General features: G+C 54.2%; 2 protein-coding genes across 2 annotated transcripts; both read left to right on the forward strand.

Annotated features, from left to right (window-relative positions):
- The first annotated feature begins 3098 nt into the window (after window positions 1-3098).
- AQP5 (aquaporin 5) lies at window positions 3099-7842 on the forward strand. The gene is made up of 4 exons (XM_012761898.2): window positions 3099-3573; window positions 4612-4776; window positions 5220-5303; window positions 6099-7842. The coding sequence occupies exons 1-4, from the start codon at window positions 3211-3213 to the stop codon at window positions 6282-6284; spliced, it is 798 nt and encodes a 265-aa protein (XP_012617352.1). The 5' UTR covers window positions 3099-3210; the 3' UTR covers window positions 6285-7842.
- Window positions 7843-13859: 6017 nt separating this feature from the next.
- Window positions 13860-17849, forward strand: AQP6 (aquaporin 6). The gene is made up of 4 exons (XM_012761908.3): window positions 13860-14596; window positions 15384-15542; window positions 15778-15858; window positions 16478-17849. The coding sequence occupies exons 1-4, from the start codon at window positions 14195-14197 to the stop codon at window positions 16676-16678; spliced, it is 843 nt and encodes a 280-aa protein (XP_012617362.1). The 5' UTR covers window positions 13860-14194; the 3' UTR covers window positions 16679-17849.
- Window positions 17850-24966: the final 7117 nt, after the last annotated feature.

Below are 24966 nucleotides of genomic sequence, written 5' to 3' on the forward strand. Positions count from 1 at the left end.
CAACTTGGAAATGGTCATTATAGTCCAAGGTACCAGAAGACAGATTGAGTTTCCTACCATCCTACCTCCAGCCCTTGGCTTCTCCCCAGGAATCCAGAGGTCCCTATGTCAGGGGAAGAGAGGATGGAGCTTTCCCTGAGAGATTCCAACTCCCCTTGCCACAAATGGGGAGACCCATGTCCCAGCCTGGAAAGGTCCCAGGGAAGCATTCCCCTGGAGCTGGCAGGGGAGGGCCTGAGTGCTCAAGGCAAAGACAATTCCAAACATAATACCTCCAGTAGTTTCTTGTGACAACCTAGGGACACAGTAACACTGATGGTTTAGAGAGATGGAAGGGCCTCAGGCAAAGGCCTAGGAAACAGAATCAGCTGCTTCCCATGAGTAACCTTGACAGATGCAGTCTCCTTCTTTGGCCTTACCAGTTCCACACCAGGTGACCAATCTGGGTGGCAACCTGTGGTTCCCATCTCAGGTCACTATGTGACCTTGGGCAAATAACCTCTGAGTCTGGGTCTCCCCACAGGTAGGTTGGAATTAAATGGTACAATGGGGCTAATTATAATCTATAATTTTATAGATTATATTCTGAATCTATAAAATGGCAAGGAGGGGCCAGGCGTGGTTGCTCACGCCTGTAATCCTAGCACTCTGGGAGGCCGAGGCTGGCAGATTGCTCAAGGTCAGGAGTTCGAAACCAGCCTGACCAGGAGCGAGACCCCATCTCTACTATAAATAGAAAGAAATTAATTGGCCAACTAATATATATAGAAAAAATTAGCCGGGCATGGTGGCGCATGCCTGTAGTCCCAGCTACTCGGGAGGCTGAGGCAGAAGGATTGCTTGAGGCCAGGAGTTTGAGGTTGCTGTGAGCTAGGCTGACGCCATGGCACTCTAGCCCAGCAACAAAGCCAGACTCTGTCTCAAAAAAAAAAAAAAATGGCAAGGAGGTCTCCACCTTCATAGTCCATGGTTAGCTGCAAAGCACTAAGCTCAAATCCTCAGGTAGGAGCTTCCCTTGGTGGCCCAGGCTCCTGTGAGCATTTCTGAGTCCTACTTCAAGACACTGGAGTTTGAGACCTGTGGGTTCATGAAGACAGTACCTGGGGAGAGAGGATGAGAAAGAAGACAGAAGGTGCAGACTGGAGGCAAGTTTGGCAGGGAAGGAGCCTGGCCCCCAAGGGCCTCTGGGGTCATCAGGGTCATTGTCCAGTCTGAGCCCCAGGCCCAGAAGAAAATCCTGTGTACAGCTGGCATGCTGTGCTGGGGGCAGAGCCTTGAGACCCATGGAAGAAAGGACAGACAGACCAGCCTAAGAGGAGAGACCTGGGGGAGGAGTTGCCACAGCAGGAAATGCCAGAGCAGAGTGGGAACAATAGCGGGGTTTCTTTGGCCCCTGTTTTCTTTGGCCTCTTAGCTGCCAAGGAGCCCAGACGAGTTCACTCCCCCAGGTCCTGCTTTCCTGCAGGCTCCTCCCCTCAGCCCCTGCCTGGCAAACGGACAGAGGAGGCACCTGTTCTCGCCCATGCTGCACTGGGGCTGGGCTCCTTCCCTCCAGCTTAGCTACACACCATACCCTCAGGGGGCTTTTAAAAGTCACAACATAAGAAGACTTTACCGAGACTGGCACTATGCCAGACACTGTGCTAAGTGCTTCCCAAGCACCCACAGGGTGGAGGTCTTCAGGGCAGGATCCTGAGGGTGGATCCTTGTCGGTCCTCCAAGCCCCAGAGAGCCCTCCAGCCTCATTCCCCACATGCCAAACCTGGGGAGGGGAAGAGGGAGGGGCGCAGAGGCCGCAGGTCAGAGAGGGGCTGCTCAGAGGGAAGCAAGCAAGGACCAGGTTGGGGGGAGGGATGGCAGAAAGTGTGGCCCAGCCCAGGGGTAGAAGGACTTGACTTTGGGGGGGACTGAAAAAGACCACGTGTAAGAGAGAGGGACATGGAAAATGAAATAGAGATCAACAGAAACAAAGAAAGGCACAGCAAGTAAAAGAGGCGGAGAGAAGGTGAAAATAGAGAGGGGACAGAAACTGAGAAGAGAGAGTGAATAGAGACAGACTAAGACAGTAAAAGGCAGGAAGGATACAAAGAAAATGAGAAAGTGTGAGAGAGACTGTGAGGGAGGGGCACAGAACTTAAGAGACACACTGAGACTGAAACAAGAGCGATTGAGAAAGACTGAGAAAGACAGGCAGAGAGGAAGAGACGTGCCCCCACCGGTCCTACCGACCCAGGGAACTCCCAGCCTCACCTTGTGCGGGCTCAGATCGCAGGGATCCCCGAGAGGGCTATGCGCGGAGGGGGTGGGACGACTGCCCGCAGAGGGCGCCTCCCGCGGGCTGCTGCCTAGTCCAGGTATTGCCCAGCGATGAGGCGTCCAGGTAGGCTGGCACTGAGCCCACTTTTCCTAAACGCCCCCGCTCCTAGCCTAGAAGCCAGCCCGGCCCGGCCCAGGAGTGGCCCACGACGGCCACGCCGCCCCGCACAGCCCAGCCCGGCCGGCCGGCCCGCCCCTGGCAGACAGGGAGCTGAGTGGCGCTGTCCTCGGGGAATAGCATCATTCAGGCCCAGCAGGGGTGAGGCCGGGTCAGGATGCTCCAGTCGCAGGAGGAAAAGGAGGAGCTGGACCAGGGGCCCGAAGAGAAGAAAAGGGGACGACCACGGACCGAGGGAAAGGCCCGGCGGAGGTAGACACTCAGAGGTCTGTCGCACCGGGGAGCCGGGACCGAACCAAGTCTTCCAGGGAGCCCGGGACGCGCAGCACTAAGAAGAGCGCGGGAGCCGCCCAGAGCGCACCATGCGCGGGTCCACGGCCGCGGGTCCCGTCTACACCGCCGCCTGGGTCACGTGGCCCGGGCGGGTCGGCCGCTGGCCGGGCAGGGGGGCAGGCGCCGGGCCCGGGGCGCGCGGGGCCGCGGGCAGCTACGAGCGGGTGGCGGCCGCCAACTTTCCTCCCCGCGCGCCGCGAGGGCCCCCGGGCGCAGGAGCCGCCCACTGCCCCCCCGCGCTCGCCCCGCTCGCGGCCGCCCGCCCTCTATATAGCGCGCCCCTGCCGGGCCCGCGCCAGCCCGCCAGCCGCGCAGTGGGTGCGGGACAGCGCCCAGTGCCCCGCAGCCAGCCCTCTGCCCCCACCGCCACCGCCGTCGCCACCACCGCCCCGACGGGCGCCCCCAGCCGCTGCTGCCACCGCCACCGGGCTCCGGAGGCCACCATGAAGAAGGAGGTGTGCTCTGTGGCCTTCCTCAAGGCCGTGTTCGCGGAGTTCTTAGCCACTCTCATCTTCGTCTTCTTTGGCCTCGGCTCAGCCCTCAAGTGGCCCTCGGCGCTGCCCTCCATTCTGCAGATCTCGTTGGCCTTTGGCCTGGCCATAGGCACCATGGCCCAGGCCCTGGGGCCCGTGAGCGGCGGCCACATCAACCCCGCCATCACCCTGGCCCTCTTATTGGGCAACCAGATCTCGCTGCTCCGGGCTGTCTTCTACGTGGTGGCCCAGCTGGTGGGTGCCATTGCCGGGGCGGCCACCCTCTACTGGCTGGCACCACTCAATGCCCGGGGCAATCTGGCAGTCAACGCGGTGAGTGCCCACCAGACTGGACGAGGGGGCAGGGACCCTGGGTGGGCTCAGGACCAGGCCTCCATGCCCCATCTTGAGAATGGGTGCAACAGAGTGGGCCAGCCCATGCCCTTGTCAGGAAGGTGAGAGCCCCCTAAGGCCAAGGCCATGAATCTCTAGGCCTATGTGTGCCCCCTCTCCCTGACTCATATCCACTTCCTCTGCCCCCTCCTCATGCTGGCCCATCCTGGCCTCTCCAGGTGCCTGCTGCCCCTCCTCTCTTGCCCAAAACATCTGCCTTTGCTTCTGTCTTGCCTTTGAGCTCTGCTTTCCTCGTGGGTCCCTCACCTCCCCTGCCTGCTCATCAGTGTAATGGTTTCATGGAAACCTCTGAGAGAAGTGGGTTGTCATCCTGGCTTGGGTGACCCTAGCCTCTCTGTCCTTCATTTCTTTCATCCATTACCTGGGGACAGTCATACCTATGACAGCAGATGTCATGGACATGAACCCCCTAACATGCCAATGCGTAGTGGGCTCTATTGAATATTGGTTCCTCCTTTCCCCACCCCCTGCTCCTGCCGGCTGCTGCCTCCCCGCTCCTGTAGCCGCAGATTTAGTAGCCCCCCCGCCATGCAAACTGGGTTCATTAATCAAACACAGAGAAGGATTTTCTCGGCCATTGTCAAGCCGTGAGTCAGCCGCACTGGAGAGACGGGTTTGAGGTTGGCACCAGCATCAGGTCAGGCATGGGCAGGAGGCCGGTTGGGGGTGCAGTAGGCAAACTGGGCAGCTGCCCACAGGAGGGGGGTAAATGCCAGCTTGTGGGAGTTGGGGGTTGGGCAAAGCCGTTGACAGGCCCGTGTCCAGGATACTCTGCCTTTGGCCACAGGCCGGAACTTCAAGCTTCCACAAATGGTTTCTTTGAGGTGACATGCACAGGACTTGGCTTCCAGATGCCAAGGTGCTCTAGGTGTCCTTGGAGACCTAAAGCTCCTCTCCCCAAGCCCGGGGTTATAGAGCCAGAAGGCGCAGAGCTCCTAACCCACCCTCCCCTTGCAGCTCAACAACAACACGACACAGGGCCAGGCCATGGTGGTGGAGCTGATTCTGACCTTCCAGCTGGGGCTCTGCGTCTTCGCCTCTACTGACTCCCGCCGCACCAGCCCTGTGGGCTCCCCGGCCCTGTCCATTGGCCTGTCTGTCACATTGGGTCACCTTGTGGGGGTGAGCAGTGCTGACACTCAGCTGGGGCTGGGATGGGGGCAGACACTCCAGGCAAATAATGGAGCCCCAGAGTAGACCCCCACCAGACTAATGAGTCCAGCAGAGTTTAAGGCCTGGATTTAGGGCTGCTGGACTCTGGCACTACTGGGCCCCAGACTTGACCCCCCTCCCCAAAACCTTCTCTGGGCTGATGAAAGAGCAGAGTAAGTAGGAGGTGGGGTAGGGGCAGGGAATCAAGCCTAAGCTCAGGACAGAGAAGAGAGTAGGCCCCGGTTAACTGGACAGCTGGGATCCTGCATGGAGAGGGTGACAGCCTAGGAATCCGGAGACATGAGTTTGAGACCTGGCTGAGCCCTGAACGGTTGTGTGACCTTAGGAGAGTCCAGGTTTCGTGGTAGTGGACAAGAACGGTTGCCCCCCTCACCACCGCCCTCTCTCTCCAGATCTACTTCACTGGCTGCTCCATGAACCCAGCTCGCTCTTTCGGCCCCGCAGTGGTCATGAATCGGTTTAGCCCCTCGCACTGGGTGAGTCTGGGCCCTCCCCTGGCTCCCTGGCCATGAGGGCCTGGAGACTCATGAGGACCTGAAGGGACTTTGTGGATGCTGTGGGCCCAGAGCTGGGGGGTGGGCCCGGGAGCTGTGGCTGGAGAGAAAGGGGAACTTGGGATTTGGCCAGAAGGGCAGGGTGAGTTTATATAGTTTGAGCCCCTGGGGACAGGGGGGTATGAGTGTCTGTCTCCCTAGGGAGGGGGATCTGTACCTTCCTGGAGGTAACAGAGGAGAACTGTGTTGATCTGCTCTGAGGATCTTGTGTCTGTCCCTCTGGGCATCTATATGTCCATCCTGTCTGATGTTTTATTGATCTGCCCCTGTTGAGAGGGTTGGTGGAATCTTCCTGTGGGTCTGTTCCTCTGGACAATCTTTCTGTCACTTCCTTTGAGAGCTCATTGTCACTCTCCGGGGTCTGTGTTTCTATCTCTGTGTTGAGGGGAGAAGAGTCCTGTTCATCTGTCTCTCTGAGGATCCATATGTCCCCTTTAAAGGTTCATTTGATTCTCGTTAGGGTGCGGTTGGAGGGAGCCGGGCCCTCTGGGGATCTGTCTGCTCCCTTTCAGGATCTGAGTGTCCTTGGTCCATGTCTCTGTCACTGGAGGGCGGGGTGTGTATCTGTCCAGAAGTGGGAGGCAGGCTTTCCCTCTGGAGGTCTGGAAGTCTGTATGCCCGTCTCCTCAGGGTCCAAGGCTCTGTCCTCTGGTAGGGGGAGGTGTGGTCTCCCAGGCCTGGCGCTCAGCCCCTGACTACTGGCCCTATTTCCACCAGGTCTTCTGGGTGGGCCCCATCCTGGGGGCTTCCTTGGCTGCCATCCTCTACTTCTATTTGCTCTTCCCTAATTCCCTGAGCCTGAGTGAGCGTGTGGCCATCATCAAGGGCACGTATGAGCCCGAAGAGGACTGGGAGGAGCAGCGGGAGGAGCGGAAGAAGACCATGGAGCTGACGGCCCGTTGACCAGTGTCAGGCAGGGGCCAGGCCCTCATCCCCTGAAACACAGGGGGAAAAAAGAAAAAAAATATGACAGCAAAGCTTCCTTCCCCACAGCTGATCCTCTTGGCCGAGGAGAAGGCGCTGGCTCCCCAGGCCGCACGGCTAGAGATGGGAGCAGAAACCCATGATGGGACTCTCGGGGTGGGGGCCAGGGGCTGGGGTCTGGTGGGGAGGGGTCTCTTTGGGACAGGGCAGACAGTGTGCCATGAGATCAGACCTCAGAGAGCATGAATGCTCACAGGCTGACCCGGGCCAGGCCAGAAAGGGGTGGTCTGCAGTCTGTATTCCCCACCTTCCCCAACCCCTCTCCAAGAGCCAGATGGATCCCAGCTCCTAAGTGGGTAGAGGCAGACCCTCCCCCAGAGCTCCTTAGGAGGAAGATGGACTGGCTCATTGAGTGCCACCCTATTTATTTCCAGTCAAGGATGCATGAAGACGGGCTGCTGGTGTTTGGAGTGGGGGCTTCCCAATAAACCACTGATATTCAGGTTCCACCTCTGCCTCTACCCACAAGTCTCTCTTTGGGACAGTCTGGCCCATCACTTCTACCCTTGTCTTCCCACATCTTCCACAGCAATCTCCACAGAGGGTACGAGGGGACTTGGGACAAGTCCTCTGTGGAAAGAAAGGGCAGCTGAGGCCAAGGAAGACCTAGAGAATCAGAGCTGGGGGAGGGGGCAGGGAGAGACAGAGAGAGAGGACCAAATATGGAAATGGACCTGGAGGCCAGGAAGGAGGGTTCTCAGCTATGTCAAGTCCCTGCCACTTGACGAGGCCTGGCTGGCACTTGAGGAGGGCAGTGCCAGGGTGTGCCAGGCAGGGCAGAGCAGGAGTGAACCAACAGCAGCCCCTTGAGATGCCGAGGGGTGACCAGCCAGGCTCTGTCACCAGGAAGAGGAACAGCCCTCAGCTCCTTTCTCTGAAGCTTGATCTTTCAAGAAGGTGCCACGTTGGGAGCCTGTGCTTGGCCAGAGCAGCTCCCCCCATTCCCCTCACAGAAGCCACATGCGGCCCAGCCCTTGCCCGGGTCTCCTCCCTGGTCTCTGCCCATGTGTCCCCACTGACACTCCTTAGGAAACCTCCATAAACTGTCTGGGCCTCCATCTCTTAATCTGTAAAATGAGGATAAAGATTGCTTTCCTCACAGGGCAGCTGGGACTGCGTGCGAGAGGGCGGAGAGGCCTGGGCGGGGGGCTTTGAGCAGCTAGGCGACAGCTGAGCAGGCCAGCAGGGAGCCGGGAAGCCACGGTCAGATCTTGCTGCGCAACTTTAGGCAACATAAGCTCTCTGGGCTTTAATTACCTCATCTAAAATAGGGATACTTTTACCTACCTCATGGGTTGTTGTGAGGAGAAGATGAGACAATGGGCGGAGGGAAGCTGCCCGCGCACTCGCACCGGGTAAGGTGGCGCGAAAGGAAACCAGCGCACACGTGCACACGTGCGCCTGCCTGGAACCGCAGCCACCGCCTCTGCCCGCCGGAGTGACTGACCAGAGCGCCTGCTCCCCTGGCATCGCATCCTCTGCCCTTGCTCTTCATTTTGCCTCTGAAAGGGCTGCGGGGTGGGGTGGGTTGGGGTGGGGTGGGCAGCAGGCCAGGAGACTTGCGCTGCGAAGGAGCGGGACAAGCTGTATACCCTGGCTGGCGAGGGTCAGTCCCAGGGGCTGCAGCCGCTCCCGCCCGCCTCGTGGGTTCGCAGAGAACTCAGCGTGGCAGAGTGTGTGTGCGAACCTCGGCCCCAGCCGAGGAGCAGCCTTCGCCGTCGTCCCCACCACGCTCACCTTCCCACCTCCTCCAACCCGCCCAGGCCAGGGCCGGCAGGGCTGCACGTGGCAGCTCCGGCCAGCAGGGGGCGACCTCGTCCACCGAATCCGCAGCCGCTCGGCCTCCTCGTCCACCAGCCCCGGGTCTGGGCTCTAGCCACACGGGGGGTGGGGACGGAGGACACAGGGAGTCTCTCAGGCTTGGGTCTCCTGAGGCCACGAGGAAGCAGCCTACCCCAAGCCCACCCCCACCCAACTATCCGGCAGGGGGTGCAGAAGAGAGGGGCGCCCTTCCCCCCGACCCCACCCCCCCCGCCGGTCTCTAGAAGACTCAGGTATAGCCTGTGAATGGGAGGCTGGCCTCTCCCTCCAGCCCAGCGATTTTCATTCCCTTCTCTGACGGGCCCCAAGAAGGAGTGTGAACGATGGACCCTTGGGAGACAGTCCGTCGGGGTGGGGGGGCACCCAGTCAGAGCGAGTTGCAGGCCTTGCGCTTCCTGCAGGTGGCGTCCGGCCCGCCCCGGGGCTTTGGGAGGACGAGTTGCAGAGGTTGGGCCTGTCTGACCAGCAGGGGGCGCTGCGCCCTTGCGCCGGATCTCCGCGGAGCCGCCAGGTCTGCGGGCTCACATAGACCCGTGCCCCGCGAGCACGCACACACAAACTCCGCACGTCTCAGGCTCGGAGTCACACAGACCTTCAGTTGTACCCAAGGGGCTGTGTCTGCACAAAGAACCGCATCTACCCTCCCCCCTGCCCGGTTCACTGTCACAGGGCGGCTCAGCTGGACCTGGAGGCTGGCCCCACTTGCTCTCAGAGAGGCACATGCGTTCAAAGTCACCTCTCCGACCCTCTGCCCTACCTGAAGTCGGAAGAGCCTTGGTTCTCCAGTAGGAGGCTCCTCTCCCCTTCACCTCCCCAGGGGCTGCCAGTTTTCCCCAGGTGGATGGTGGACATGGTGCTGCGACCAAGAGATGGAGGAGGACTGGGGTGGAGGTGAAGAATGCACAGAGGGCTGTCTGTTTAGATGGGTGGACAGGAGGAGACATTGCTGAAGGAATCAGATCTCTGGGCTCCTCTCAGGCTCAGCTTCCTCCGCCTTCACCAATAGATAAGGATATCAGACCTCCTGACCTTTCCACGTTTTGTGGGGATTAGTGAGATGAGGCACCGGAAGCCACTTCGAAACCCTTCCCTTTGTCAGGTTTTCATTCTCCCTTCTCTTCTTTCCCAGCACCTCCCTCCTCCCCCTCCCTCTGGCTCCCCTTATCTTCCCCAAGTCCTGAGAGGACCTCGGTCAGAGCGCAGCCTAGGCAGCCAGGTGTGGGGCTTGGCAAAGGTCTCTGAGCATGAGTGAGCTCAAAGCTAGGCCTTAGAGCCCAGAACTGGCTGGGGCTGGGAAAGACTGGCTGGGGCAGGCCCTGCACAATACCCACCTGGGTCCAGTGGGTGAAGCACTTTGTCCTGCACCAGGCAGGACTTGAGGAGGCTCTGCTTTAGGCTAGCTGGGGACAAAGCTTCTCTCAGGCTCCAGGGCCAAGAGCAGGGGCTGCCACCCCTGCCCAGTCCCCACAGCTGTCTGTCTGGAGAGGGGAGGGAGTTCCAATCCAAACAACCCACATTTTCTGACGCGGAGGCACTCTGCTGGGTGTCAGCACATTTGCTCCTAACAACACACAGGGAGGTGGGGATTATCCCCCATTTTATAAATGGGGATACTGAGGTCACAGAAGTTAAGCAACTGGTTAGAGGTCCCATATACATGGCTACATTCAAAATGCTCTCACTTGTCTTTTCAAAAGCTCTCAACAGATAAATACTGCTGCCATTTGGTGCCAGTTTTATAAGTGCAGAAACAGGAGCAAGGTCAGATGCAGGGACTGGGAAGCATTTGTCCACCAAGCCCTCTACTGGCCCTTTCTGAGGGAGGGAAGGAGAGAGGTGCCCTTGAGGTACTCTGGGAAGCCCCCAGGCAGGGAACCCACCGTGCCAGGGAGGAACGGTCCCCATACTCCCCCCACAGCCACAATCCATCCTCCCTTGAGCATTTATTGAATGGAGTCCTCTATGCCAGGCAGGGATGGCAGTCTGCACTGGAACAGTGGAGGCATTGACAAGGCAGAGGCCACAACTAGCCCCTGGCATTGCTCATGCCCTACTTCTCTATGAAGCTTGCTTGGCCTGACTCTGCTGGGGAGGGAAGTCAGGGCAGGCTTCCTAGAGGAACTGCACTTGGGCAAAGTCTTGAAAGAGGAACAAGGAGGAAAGGCATTTCAAAATCAGCATATAGGCCGGGCACAGTGGCTTATGCCTATAAACCTAGCACTCTGGGAGGCACAGGCGTGAGGATTGCTTGAGCTCAGGAGTTCGAGACCAGCCTGAGCAAAAGCGAGACCCATCTCTACTAAAGATAGAAATTAGCCGGACAACTAAAAATATATAGAAAAAATTAGCCGGGCATGTGGCGCATGCCTGTACTCCCAGCTACTCAGGAGGCTGAAGCAAAAGGGTTGCTTGAGCCCAGGAGTTTGAGGTTGCTGTGAGCTAGGCTGATACTATGGCACTCTAGGCCGGCCAACAGAGCAAGACTCTGTCTCAAAAAAAAAAAAAAAAAAAAAAAAATCAGCATACAGAGGGCTCCAAAGCTCATTTTGGGGAAGTATAAATGTTTAGCCTGCCTGGGGTATAGGGAGTAGCGTGGACAGTGGGAAGAAGTCTGAATATCTATGTAATCATGGATATTCAGACTTGATCCTGAGGCAACGGGGAACCATTGAAGGTTTTTGAGCAGAGGAGTAATGTGATAAGCTTTGCATTTTGGAAGGATCTCTCTGGCAGAGGAGAGGAGAGTGGTGAGGGAGGGCATGGATGTAGTGGAGTCAGAGAGTCCAGTAAGGAGATGAATGCAGTAATCCACGGAGAGACAATAAGGGCTGAACTGGGCCAGTGGCAAATGAGAATGGGAAGAAGTGTCAGAGGTGAGAAAGAACTACCAGGAGCCTGATCACCTGTTAGTGTGGGCTGCAGGAAGGGGAGGTATCTGCATATTTCCGGGACTCTGACCTGGAGCCACCCAGAGGGGGAGGGACAAGAAGGCACAGGCTGGAGGGTCCAGTGGGGAGGCCGTGTGGGTCTGGAGTTCAGCAGAGGTCTGGAGGCAGTGTTGTGAGTCGACAGCCTGTGGGGAGATGGAGGCCACAGACGTCAACAGGGCTACCCAGGCACAGTCTCGCCAGGAGTGAGAAGAGCAGTGGGTCAGGAGCAGACAGAGCCTGGGTCTAAAGGTCAGCAGAAGAGGAGCCAGCAATGGAGGCCAGAGAGACACTCTCAGAGAGGTGGGAGGAGAGCCAGGAGATGACTGTGCCACATAGGCCAGGACGAAAGCGGCTTCAGGAGGGAGACGGCCAGCAGTGCATGTGCTACAGCAGGCCAAGGAAGAAGAGGCCTGGAGAGGTCATGGTGGCCTTTGCCAGAGCAGGGGGGACTAGGGGCTCTAGTGCAGTGAGCAGGTGACTGGAACTTTGGCTCCAAACCATGATTTTTCACTGCTCTGAGATTACCCAGGCACATTTAAAGGGAAGAAGCTAGAAGAGAGGGAGGAGTGAGAGCCACAGATGAGACTAGGAATTGCCAAGAGAGGGCCCCAGTTGCTCAAAGGGAGCCAAAAGCACAAAGGATCTCCCTCCGGCCCCCTCACAACCCGCACACAGAGAAGGCTGCCTCTTCTTCAAGGCCATGGGGCACTGGCAGGGGCTTGGGGCAGCTGCAGGTGAGGCTGTGGCTGGGGAGGAAGGGTGGGAAGAAGTGTTGCCGGGTAGGTAGCAGGGCTTTGGGAGGCATGGGGCGGTCCTCTGCTGAGCGAAAGCCAGAGTGAGTAGGGTACTTGAAGGGTGGAGGAGATTTCAAGAATGGGGGGAGAGCCATGGAAGGACTGCTGAGCAGAGCTGCTGCCCCTGCTGAGGCCAGACCGTGGACTTGTCACGGCAGCAGTCTGCACGGCTGGGCGAGTTTCTCCAGCAGTGCTCAGCAGCGCAGATGGGGGATGGTGAGGCATGGAGGAGAATGAGCATGGAGACATGCAGCGGGGGTGGGATGGAGAGGACAGGGAGCCAGGACAGTGGGGGCACTGGCAAGAGTGTGCTAGAGGTGAGATGCCCAGGAGTCCCCTGGAGAGGGTCAGGTGAAGCCAAGACAGCAGGAAGAACAGATGGGGATGGGCTAGGGTGACTCAGACAGGGGAGAGAGGATGGACAGAGCCTGTGGTCCAGAGTTGGGCTGTTTCACTTGAAGATATCAGAGGGCTCAGTCCCAGGTGGGGACAGGTATAAGGCTGAAATGAAGCAGACACGAAGGTCATGTGTCTCAGGTCAAGAAGTTTTTATTCATTTATTCATTCGACAAATATTTATTGAGCACTTACTACAGAAATCTCTGTGCAAGACACTACATAGGGATGAGCAAAACTTGGTTCCCATCCCCTAGGGTTCACCGCCTTGCCTCATTGGGGAAACACATTAACACCATGACAACATTCGGTGGTGACTGTAGTATACAAAAATGCCTAGGTGTTGTGGGAGGGGCCCTCACCCAGGAATGACCCAGCAAAGGGAGTGGCAAGGGCTCTCAGAAGAGACAGCATCCTCCAGAGGGACCAGCAGGGGTGTTCATCTGGTGGGGCCAGAGGGTAAATGACGAGGTAAGCAGTGGAAAGAGAGAGAGGTAGGAGGAGCAGTCCCTGAAGGCAGGCACAGAGCTTCCAGAGGAGGGGAGGCTTTGAAGGGATTTTGGCAGGGGAGCAGCATGATCAGATTTGCATTTTAGCACTCTTGGGCTGCAGTGTGGAGAATTGATTGGAGCAGAGCAAGGGCGCAGACAGAGAGACTGGTTAAAGGCTGCAGGCAGTTGGCAAAAGAGGGCACAGTCAGGAGATATTTAGGATTCAAAATCAGCAGGACTTAATGGTTTTATTTTTATTTTATTATGGGGGAAGGAGGGAGAGAAGGGTCAAGGATGCTTCCCAGGTGCCACCACCTGAGCTGGAAGAAACAAGAGGAGTGCATTGTGGGTAGAGATGAGGATCTCGTTTTGAGAAAGACTGCATTGGAGGAACCTGAGAACAACCAGGGGACAACTATGGGCTGGTAGCTTGGCCAGGGGTGAGGTCAGGACACCCGGATGTGGTTAAGAGGTGAAGATTATTATTTCAACAGCTTGGCAAATTCTTCTTAGAGAGGGAACACTTTTGAGAAAATACCTTGATATGCTGCTGGGGAACCAGGGGAGAGCCTAGGGCATGGGTGACTTTAGGGCCAACATAGTCACAAAAATGGTTAAGCTGCCCTGGATGAGAAAGAGAGGAATCTGCTTGGTCCCCAAGAGGGATGGGCTGAGAAGGGAGGGCAGAGATGCAGGAAGGAATGAGTGAAGGGCCAGTGGAAATTCCCACTGGTGGACAGCATGTGTGACCTGATACTGTTTGATTATTTGTGGAATAAACCCCTTCTCCATCTGCCCCTCCCTACCCCACAGGCCCAAGTCCTTAGCAAAATCAACTCTATTCACATCTGCATTCTGTGAGAGGGGTTTTAAGTGGAACTAGAGGAGAGCACTTGATATCATATCTGGGTTTAAAGGGCACAGCATAGTTTTAGCCCATCTGGAAGCAAAGCTTAGAAACAGAGGGGACAGAATAGGACCCTCTGAAACTGGCCTTGGACTTGGGGATCTGAGTTATCTTGCTCTGTTGAAGCTGACATCAGGACATGTATCCCATGACCACTCTGCCCTGCACCTGCGACCCTCAGCCTAGACCTCTGCCTGCAGCACAAGTTAGACCTTTCCAGCCCTGGAAACCTCCTGGGAGGTTCCAGCTCAGCGCCCCAGAGACAGCCCTCCCCACCGCCTCCCCTGCCCCCGTCAGGTGAGCTCAGGTATGTGCATAACCCCCATCTGCCTGCCCCCTGCCAGTCTGACCAGTACATTCCTTGGGACACTGCAGGTGGGGGCCAGAGAGGCTCCACGGAGAGTGAAGCCAGAGTCAGCCAGAGACAAGGGACAAGAGGACAGAGGAGAGGCCCTTGGAGCAAAGGAGGTTACAGCCAAGGCACCAGGACATGGATGCTGTGGAGCCAGGGGGGCACAGCTGGGCTAGGATATTGTCATGTGAGCTTTGGACAGCCATCATCAGGGCGCTATTTGCAGAGTTCCTGGCCACGGGGCTGTACGTGTTCTTTGGCGTGGGCTCGGCTCTGCACTGGCCCTCGGCACTTCCCTCTGTGCTGCAGATTGCCATCACCTTCAACCTGGTCACGGCTATGGTTGTGCAGGTTACCTGGAAGGCCAGTGGGGCCCACGTCAACCCTGCTGTCACACTGGCTTTCCTTGTGGGCTCTCACATCTCTCTGCCCCGAGCTGTGGCCTATGTGGTTGCCCAGCTGGCTGGGGCCACCGTAGGGGCTGCTCTGCTTTACGGGGTCACACCAGGAGACATCCGAGAGACCATTGGGATTAATGTGGTAGGTGCAGGGAGGGGTACAAAGCAGGGAGAGGAGGAGGGAGTCCACATAGATGGGAGGGGTGGAGGGCTAGACCTGAGGAGACAGAACAGAGGAAGAAACAGTTCAGCCACATGCTCTGCATCTACTCTGGGCTGGGTACTGGGTCCCAGAGGAATCAGACTTTGGCCTTAGTCTAGGAAGAATAGAATGGGATTGTGGCGTGAGGAACAGATGTTGAAGGAAAAAGGAGAAGGAGTCAGAGAAGGACCAGGTATTTAAAGGGCAGATGTAGTGAAGGGAGGGCTGGGGCTGTAGGTAGAGGAAGGGGATCCTGCAAGCACTTCATTTTCCTCTCCAAGCTCTACCCCCTGTCCTCTGCTCCTCCGTTTTCCCCAAGTTCCTCCCTCCCCAGCACCTCGAGGTCTGCCTACTCCCCCACCCCATTCTACTAACCATCTACATTCCACCTACTTCCCCAAATCTCTTTCTACTCCTACCATCAGTCTCCTCTCAAACAAGCATCTCCAGCTTCTCAAGCCTTCCCCATCAGTCCTGGGCTCCTGCCTCCACATCCTGAACCACTGGTCCTAACCAACCAATTGGTGGGGTGTGAGGGGAGCTACTCACTTCTGCAGGGAGCAAGTATCCAAGGCTGATGTGAGCTCCACTGAACAGATCTCCTCAAGTCCTGGAGCTGAGCAGTGGTGAGGTGTCACCCACCTTACAGCTGAGGAGACCAAGCCTGGGGGTTAACCATGCTATGGGCAGAGCATGCGTCTGCTCCAGCATAACCCCCTCTGCCCAGGTTCAGAACAGCGTCTCGATTGGCCAGGCAGTGGCAGTGGAGCTGGTTTTGACCCTGCAGCTGGTACTCTGTGTCTTTGCTTCCACTGACAGCCGTCAGACATCGGGCTCCCCAGCCACCATGATTGGGATTTCTGTGGCATTGGGCCACCTCATTGGGGTAAGAGGCAAAGGGGATATTGTGCACACGGATACATTGGGTCTCTCCCTGGGGAAGCTGCAGGGCCCTGAAGGCCAGGAAGTATCCCTCCCTGAGCCCCTCATGCCTTGGGGCCAAGGTGGTGCCAAGGCCAGGATATGGTGCTGCCTGGGGCTGGGGCCAGGGCCAAGGAGACTGTCCCCTTCTAGGCCTGCCATAAGCCTCCTTACACCCTGACCCTGCACTTGCTTCCCAGATCTACTTCACCGGCTGCTCCATGAACCCAGCCCGCTCCTTCGGTCCTGCTGTCATCATTGGGAAGTTCTCAGTCCACTGGGTGAGACCCTCCACTGGAAGCCATGGGGAAGAGAGAAGGCTTGAGCAGGGACAGTAGACATTAGGTTTTACCAGCAATGGCTCCACAGCGACTTGGGGAGACAACCCCCACACCCACCCCCGACCATTTTGACCCCAGAGTGGAGGTCCCCTAAGCTAAGAAGGCTAGAGTGAGTATCTCGGCTTGTACTTCCTTCCTTTCCAGCTTCAATGCCATGGACAGAAGCTACGGCTTTGACCCAAACTTTAAGTCCTGGCTGTTTCCTTATTCGTTTTGTCCAGCTGGATCAATTCTCAAACTTGGATAAAGAAAAAGACAACCAGAAACAGACACACCAGCAGAGACAAAAATGGCAACAGCCAGGACTCATGGCCAAAATGGGGGAGGCAGGAGGAAAGAGGCATGAGGGGTGAGGAGACTGGCCCTTGGCCCCAGCTCCATGGAAGGCAAGCTCCCCTCACCTTGTGTGCTCTGGAGGCAGGACTCGTGGTTCTCAAATTTACCACCTTGTAGACAGTTGAGGAAGACTTGGGAGACCATGTCAGCTCTAGGGAAGCAGGCAGAGGCCACAAAGCCACCCTGACAGCTCATGAGTGCGTGTCTACTTTCTTCTCCTCAGGTCTTCTGGGTGGGACCCCTGACAGGAGCTGTCCTGGCTTCACTGATCTACAACTTTATCCTGTTCCCTGACACCAAGACCCTGGCCCAGCGACTGGCCATCCTCACAGGCACTGCAGAGGGGGAGAGAGTGGTAGGGGTGGAGCCCCAGAAGAAAGAACCCCAATCCAGTTCAGGGGACACAGAAATGGAGAGTGTGTGAGACGGCATAGACTTTGCCCTGGCCTCAGGCTTCAGAGAGGAGCCCTGTAGGTGGGCAACGTGCCTTGTATCACCTAACTGGAGGTTTTCCTGGGAGGGAAATGGGGAGGCTTGACACCTTGTCCTAACAGGGTGGGCCAGGGGGTGCCAGCCCTTCTCCCTGGCATTATATTTCTAGATAAAAAGAATCTGGAAGTAAATCTGTCTAGTCCCCTTCCCCTAAGCCTTCCCCATCTCTTAATGAGACAGAGCAGAGGGGGCCAGGGGACTTCATGATCACTCTTCTCTCCCTTCCCTCACCCAACTAGACCCCAGTGGGAATCCTGAGCCTCCATATCCTTGTGTCTTTGGGAAAAAGGAAACTGGAGACCAGACATCCACTCTGCTTAGACACTGAGGGCTACAGGGACCTTGGGAAACCCTTGGGGAGGAGAGGACAGGCTTCATTGAAGACTCATGTCCTAGAACAGCCTCTGAGCTCCTGAGCAGGATTTCCCCACCCTTGGGTATAGTTGGGGAGCTATGGCTCCCCTCTCAGGACAGAGGACAGAGACCGACCTCCCAAAAGATCTTTATTTCTCACTTCTCCAAATGCTCAGGAGAAGACCCCACCCTTAGGAAGAGCTGACACAGAGAGGACCCTTTCTTCAGGCTGGCAGAGGGGCAGAATATAGGAAGGGAGCTTTGAGCCAGAAAGGCTTTTCCCAGGGTAAGCTCTCCCCAGTTGCCTGCCCTGACTTCCACCCCACAGCCATTCACAAGAACAACACTGAGAGGGGAAACCCCTACCCCAGCCCTCAGTTCTTAACCTGGGCCAAAGAATCCATCTCCTGCTTCCTTTTCAGCATTACCAGGATCCCCAAAAATGTAGTCAAATAAGCCCCAAGGATGGTGGGAACCCAAGAATGACCCAGAAAACCAAGATTTGTGGTTCAGTGCCTCTGAAGGTCTTCTTTAGTACAAATTGGTTTGTTAAGATTTAAAGGCTGTTCTATATCTACTCTGCCCATGACTTGGGGTCCTGTCTGGATCTCAGCTTCCCCAGCTACAAAATGGACACAATCCTCCCCCAGCGACTGCTGTGAAAACAAGAAATTGCAAACCGCTTTTGGAAGTGAAAATGCTGGAAAAACAACCCCAATAAAGGATGATTATTGTTGCTGTTACTGTAATTATTGGGTTTGAATACAATTGCTGTTGGTAATGGGAGGGAAGAAGGCAGAGAGTAAGACGATTGAAGGAGGGAAGAGAGAGTAGGCTTTTCTTTCATTTAATTGGATCTACTTACCCACAACCCTGCCTCCTCCTCTCTTGGGTCTGCTGACCTGGGAGCTTTGTGGGTATGGGGGCTTGGGGGAGGGACCCTGGAATGAAGAGACAGGCCAATAGAAGTCAGTTCTCATTTCTATGGCGCTCATCACCATGGTACCCTGAGATGCAGCAACCAAATCCATACAAAGGATAGGTCCTTTTTCCATGATGTCTCCCAAGGGACTGGGGCTGGGGGAAAGGCTGCCAAAGTCTTCCAAAGGGAGAGTAACGGGCCTAGCCTGTGCAGTAGCTGAGTCCCTGGTGCTTGTGGCCCCAGCAGCTGTGTTCAGTGTTCTGTAATATCATCAGTGCAGCTACTACTCACATCTCTCCAAGATGGGTCCCACTCATCCATCTTCACAATCTCTCAGAGCCCAGGGCTGCCTGTGCCCTTTATAAGCAGGGACAGCTGAGTGTGTGTGTGTGTGTGTGTGTGTAGAGGATATGGCTGACTTGGTAAAGGTCACCCAGCTCAGCATCATGGACCCTTAAGGTTTCCCCAGCTCCCAGCTTAGAATTTTCCAAAATAGAGCTCCAGGGGGGCTTATACAAGCTGCAGTCACAGGAAGGAAGGAAGCAGAAACTAGAAGGCTGAAGGGGGTGCTGGTGGAACTAATACAGTAGGCTCTTAAGCTCCTTAACAAATTATCTCTGCGTCCCCAGAGCCAAGCACACACTGGGTGCTCAATAAAAGTTTGATGAATGAATGACTGACGCTATGCAGCTGGGGAGGGAGATGAGGCAGCAATAGATCAAGGATGAACATTCAGGAGTTACAACTCCAAATACGCCAAAATGACAGCAGCTGAGAAGCCTATGCTTCCAAGCAGGGGCCAGGAAGAGGGCGCACAGCCAGACACTTGAGTCTCCATCCACTATCCCAAAGCAGGCTCCATGACGTCTGTCCCAGGAACTTATGGGCCAAAAGGGTAAGTAAGGGTAGTTGCCTGAAGAGAAAGCTGGGGGGCCCTTTTATGAATAGTTCTTTAAAGCTGTTCTCTGTCAGGATACAGCAAGAGGAAATAAGCTTGAGAAGTGAGGAATTAGGTTAGAACCTGCAGAGCATCGAAGGTTAGACATGGAAATAAGTAACCAAAGGTTAGCTTTTCCTCCTCTGGAGCCCTTTAATAGGACAGCAGGCCATCTGTTTGGATGAGGAAGGGCTGGCCTCTGGGGAGCTGAATCTCAGTGGTTCCAGCTGGGGGAAGCAGGCTTCATCGTCACAGCCTCTGAGTTTGTGGCAGGGTAGGGGGCATGGGGAGGACAGAGACCCAACCAGGCCAGCTCTTGGTGTGTATTCCCTTCCTCCCATTTGTCAGGGGAAGTTTTTAATTAATGGTGTGTAATCTGATCTGACCCTTCTCCCTGCTGAGCACTGCCTTCAATCAGTGGAGCCATCTGCAATTGCAATTCATAATTCTCCCGAAAGGGAGGGGGACTCAGGACTGGTGCCTTGGTGATTAATACAATTAGCCTTTTATGTTGATGATTGTCTTAGCAGGAGCAGATGATGCTGCACTCAGAGCCTAGGCGATCGCTTCCCCTGCTTCCCACCCCCACTGCTCATCTTTAACCTGCTACCTCCAGGTATAAAGAGGACAGCCCTGATACAGGACCATACTGTGCAAGGGAGAAAAGCCCAGGAACGGGCCAGGCTCTGAGACACATTTGGCCTGCTGGGACTGTGGGAGGAGGAGGAACAACACAGTGATCCAGAGACTTTTACTTTCCAAAGGAAATCACTTTCACCCAAAGGATTCTGTGGACCTTAGTTTAAAAAAGAGAAAGAAAAAACTTACATAAACGTATAATAGAGGCTTAAATACAGGTCAGGCACTTACTACCTGTGTGAACTTGAGCAAGTTATTTAGGGATCCTGAGCCTCACCTTCCTCATCTGGAAAATGGAACATAGTCAAAAGGATGCTGGAAGAGCTACATGAGATGTGTTTAGCACCACGCCCAACATATAGTCAGATCTCAATCATTAGTAGCTAATTTTACCACCACCATCATCAAGGTGGAATGTATTATGTCTATCACGAGCTCAGCTGCTTCCCCTGCAGTTTCTAAAGAGAGGCCTGGGCTATTACTAAAGAAGGGATCACTTCTTTCACATACCCCAGGTTTAGCTTGAGCTAAAGGGAGAGTGTGTGTGTTTGGAGAAAGAGGAGAATCCCAGAGGAAAGAGTCGTCAAGAATTAAAACACAACGAACAGAAATAAGTGCCTCCTCAGAACAGAGAAATGGAACACTGAAGTGATCACAGCTGGAGAGTTGGTTTGGGGAGATTCAGGGAATGAGGGTGAGAATACTGGGTGGGATGGGAAAGGGGTGAAAAGAAGCAGGGCTTTGAGGACTTAGAATCTCACATGAAAACTAAGTAAACAAAAAGGGAGCTAACATTAGAGCTGAGGGTTAAAGAGGTAGCATAGACCAAAATCACTGTGATCTTTAATGAGGTCAAGTGATCAGGAACGAGTTGATCTGGGTTTTGGCCTAGATCATGGGAGGAGATTGCCTCAGTCCCTCTGGCCCCACAGCACTGTCTCCATGACCCAAGCAGCACTAGGGAATGCAGGAAACAGGCCTGAGGAAAAAAGAGCCTGATGCCTGATATTAAGAGGGATTTTAGCATACAGCTTTGTGTCAGGCCCCGGCAATGTCAAAGAGGAAGATGGGGAGGGAGGGAGGGAAGGAAGAAGTTAAGGGCTAATCAAGATGAAGCATCCGGCCAAGCTGTGGCCACTCTGGGCAGCTGTGGCAGGGGGTCAGTACAGCCAAGATCTGTAATCACTTCTCAGGGAGAGGCACAGTCACATATTTAGCAAAAGCTGGGGAGGTGAGGCATGGTTAGAGAATGGGGTTTCTGAGAGTGGGGAGTCCAATAGCACTAATTAATAGGCCGTGGTTAATTAGCAGAAAAGAGGGGACTGAAACAATGTTTCAGAGATCTGATTAAGGCAGATAAAGGAATAGCTATAGCTCTAGCTTGAGGTAGAGGAGGCCAAAGACAGAGGCAGGGATCAATAACTAGCACTCTCCCCCCAATGGACAGATGGAACAAGGACCAGCCCATGGTCAGAGAGGAGGACAGGCCAGCAGTTGGGGTGTCCAGTTCTGGAGCAACAGGCTGGAGGTGCTTCCTCTGCCTAGGAATATACCTCTGGTCCCCCACCAGCTGCCTTACTCATCCTGAGTTCCAGCTTTGTCATGACCTCTGAGGCTCACTAAGCCTTCAGCTCCCTCTCTCCTGAGTTCCTCTCACTGCACTGGGCCCACCTCTATCCTTACACTGAACACATTATTTCACAGTTATTTGAACACCTGTCTGAACCTGAAGACCTTCTTTTTTTTTTTTTGAGACAGAGTCTCACTTTGTTGCCCAGGCTAGAGTGAGTGCCGTGGCATCAGCCTAGCTCACAGCAACCTCACAATCCTGGGCTCAAGCAATCCTCCTGCCTCAGCCTCCCGAGTAGCTGGGACTACAGGGATGCGCCACCATGCCCGGCTAATTTTTTTCTATATCTATTAGTTGGCCAATTAATTTTTTTCTATTTATAGTAGAGACGGGGTCTCGCTCTTGCTCAGGCTGGTTTCGAACTCCTGACCTCGACCAATCTGCCCACCTTGGCCTTCCAGAGTGCTAGGATTACAGGCGTGAGCAGGAAGACCATCTTAAAACTATATTTTTTTAGTTTACTTTTCATGTCAGGGCAGTAGGTTCCTTATCTTTATTCTCTGTCCTATGAGATAGGCTTCCTTTTTGGCACCAGGGGCCCATTTCATTGAAGATAATTTTTCCACAGACTGGGGATGGGGAGTAGGATGTTTGTTGTGGGTGGGTGGGTGTGGTTCAGAGCTCAGGCCGTGATACGCAGCCTGTTTCCTTACAGGTCACGGACTGGTAATGGGCCATGGCCCAGGGGTTGGGGACTGCAGTGTTAAAGTACTCTGACCTTCATCAGGATGTACTGTTATTTTGGTCATATCATCATTGATTTACAATGGCTTTTTCCTCCTCCCCTGATTCAGGAGCTACATGTAATAGCTCCTGGGGGTCATGACTGGGACAGATTTTGATCATATTCTACACATTGCTTGTCTGCTTCTTCATGCCAGGTATCTTGGGCTGAGCCTTGTTTTCTCTGCTTTTCCCATACTGTAGCTTCCCTCCAGACCTGAGGGAACTCCCTGTTTTAATACCTCTTTGACCACAGCAAAGTAGCACGCTCCCTGGCCTGCACATATAGTCCAAGCAGGAGCCTCTCATGTGAATAGTTAACACTTCCAACCCAGACATAGCTTGTGAGATGCACCACTACTTTATGAGCCACTAAGAAAGAAAAAACACTACGTTGTATTTGTAAGTTGCCATTGATTATAAGATGTCCCGATTCTCAGAGATATTAATAATATATTTTTAAAGCACATGTTATAATCAATGAAATAGTCATTTCTCCTTTAAATATTGGCTCTTTAAATTGAGTTTTTAAAATTTTTTTGTGTTTTCTGAGACAGGGTCTCACTCTGTTGCCTGGGCTAGAGTGCAGTGGCATCATCATAGCTCACTGCAACCTCAAACTCCAGGGCTCAAGCAATCCTCCTGCTACAGCCTCCCAAATAGGTGAGACTACAGGTGGTTGCCACCATGCCCAGCTAATTTTTCTATTTTTTGTAGAGACAGGGCCTCACTCCTGCTCCGGACAGTCTCGAACTCCTGAGCTCAAGTGATCCTCCTGCCTTGGCCTCCCAAAGTGCTAGGTTTATAGGCATGAGCCACTCTGTCCAGCCTTTGAGGGTTTTTTTGGGTTTTTTTTTTGAGACAGGGTTTCACTCTGTTGCCCGGGCTAGAGTGCTGTGGTGTCAGCCTAGCTCACAGCAACCTCAAACTCCTGGGCTCAGGTGATCCTCCTGCCTCAGCCTCCAGAGTAGCTGGGACTACAGGCATGCGCCACCATGCCTAGCTAATTTTTTCTATATATTTTTAGTTGGCCAATTAATTTTCTATTTTTAGTAGAGACGGAGTCCTGCTCTTGCTCAGGCTAGTCTCGAAGACCTGACCTGGAGTGATCCTCCCACCTCGGCCTCCCAGAGTGCTAGGATTACAGGCTGGCCTTTGAGTTTTAATGAAAAGAGGAATGGAAGACCAAAGTAGGATCCATATTAGAGGGTCTGAAGTCTTCTCTCCTTCCTCTTAGGGGGATGTATACCATTGCTCTCATATGCTGTCAACTCCACACATCTATTGCTACGCCAGATTTTAACTACTTAGGCCACCCCACAGAGTGAATCTCTCCTCTTCCTCAGTGCCAGGGGAGAGAAGCCTACTTTTTTCATGGAGGAAAGAGAAAACACAGACCACACCAAGCTGGGACCACAATTTTGATGAGATAAAAGGCTAGCACTCCAACACCATTATCCAACTACTTTCCACCCCACTGGGTTATTTTCCCTAGAGCCTCCAGAGCAGTGTCATGAGAAGATGCAGAGATTAGTCATTTCCTCCTAATCTGGCTAAGACAGCTCCGTTAAGCTGCCGACTGCAGGCAGTTCCCTTTACAGCAAAGCAGCTGGAAAGGGCTTAGCCCTTTAATGCCAGCAGCTGTATCTCCACAGTGCGGCTGCTCTGCTGAGGGGCTGGACTCTGTCCAGAAGCATCAGGCATTTAGCCCCATTCAATGTACATTAACCTAGGAGGAGAAAGCAGCTAGCTCCCTAGGAGGAGGGGAGGTGGTTCATATAAACACCTCCACCCCTAGGCTTTACTTTCCAAGGAGGGAAAAAAAATCCCAGCTCTTTTGAATCCCTCCCTCTAATAAAATCTGGACAAACTATCACAAGCAGTTTCTCTGTGGTATAAGCAATACCATTTCAAAAACTAACCTAAGTTCCTTGTGATTCTAGCCCTACAAGTAACCTAAGGACAGATCCATTTGTTAGTTTTGACAACAAAAAGACTTTAGGCTACTAACCACCCAGACTCATTCACCTTTGAGCTGAGGTATAAAGTATTCTGATCCCAGGTATGCTTGTGTGTGGACACAACACAGAGACTACCTCTTTTTGGAGTGCAATGTGCCCCAGGGTTGATGAGGGAGAAAGCTGAACAGCCCTCTGAAAGCCCTGGCACTGAGCAGGCTGCTGAAGAGAGATCACTTGAAGACTTCTTACTCAAAAGCCAGATGGTGAACATGAGACAGGGTGAGAGCTAATGCCACTCAGGAGGAAAGCCAATAAGTTAATCTGCTGACACATTTCTAGAAGCAGGCTGATGGCTTTGGCTCAGAGACTTGCCTGTCCTTGGCTTTGAGCTTCAAAGCACACACAATGCACATGGGTGGGTGGCCTGAGACTATCACTAGGAGCAACCTCAAGCACTCACACAGCTCATCTTCCTTCTTCCACACAGAAAACCAGCCCTGGATCACAAGCCCAGGACTTCCATTCTGCCAGACAAGAACCCAACCACTAGGAAATTCTGTCCCATAAGCCTTCCACAAGAGTCTGAGCCTCCCTGCTCTTTCTGGGTCATCTGTTGAAAGTGCATAACTATATCCACATATGTACTATCCTCAGTGGAATATAGAGCTCTAGACTGGGTGTGACTTACAAAAGTTTGCATAATAATAGGGAGAACTCGGCGCTCACGCCTGTAATCCTAGCACTCTAGGAGGCTGAGGCAGGAGGATAGCTCAAGGTCAGGAGTTTGAAACCAGCCTGAGCAAGAGCGAGACTCCGTCTCTACTATAAAAAGAAAGAAATTAATTGGCCAACAAATATATATAGAAAAAATTAGCCGGGCATGGTGGCGCATGCCTGTAGTCCCAGCTACTTGGGAGGCTGAGGCAGGAGGATTGCTTGAGCCTAGGAGTTTGAGGTTGCTGTGAGCTAGGCTGACGCCACAGCACTCACTCTAGCCTGGGCAACAAAGTGAGACTCTTTCTTAAAAAAATAAATGAATAAAATAATAATAATA

The sequence above is a fragment of the Microcebus murinus genome, chromosome 10 (genome assembly GCF_040939455.1).
Source record: "Microcebus murinus isolate Inina chromosome 10, M.murinus_Inina_mat1.0, whole genome shotgun sequence".
NCBI lineage: Eukaryota > Metazoa > Chordata > Mammalia > Primates > Cheirogaleidae > Microcebus > Microcebus murinus.

What these genes read in the sequence shown, in the direction of transcription:
- AQP5 (XM_012761898.2), top strand. Translation starts at nt 3,211, where the DNA reads ATGAAGAAGGAGGTGTGCTCTGTGGCCTTCCTCAAGGCCGTGTTCGCG. An exon ending in GCAATCTGGCAGTCAACGCG is followed by an intron (nt 3,574 to 4,611) that starts GTGAGTGCCCAC and finishes CTCCCCTTGCAG; the next exon opens with CTCAACAACAACACGACACA. An exon ending in GGTTTAGCCCCTCGCACTGG is followed by an intron (nt 5,304 to 6,098) that starts GTGAGTCTGGGC and finishes TATTTCCACCAG; the next exon opens with GTCTTCTGGGTGGGCCCCAT.
- AQP6 (XM_012761908.3), top strand. Translation starts at nt 14,195, where the DNA reads ATGGATGCTGTGGAGCCAGGGGGGCACAGCTGGGCTAGGATATTGTCA. An exon ending in AGACCATTGGGATTAATGTG is followed by an intron (nt 14,597 to 15,383) that starts GTAGGTGCAGGG and finishes CCCTCTGCCCAG; the next exon opens with GTTCAGAACAGCGTCTCGAT. An exon ending in GGAAGTTCTCAGTCCACTGG is followed by an intron (nt 15,859 to 16,477) that starts GTGAGACCCTCC and finishes TCTTCTCCTCAG; the next exon opens with GTCTTCTGGGTGGGACCCCT.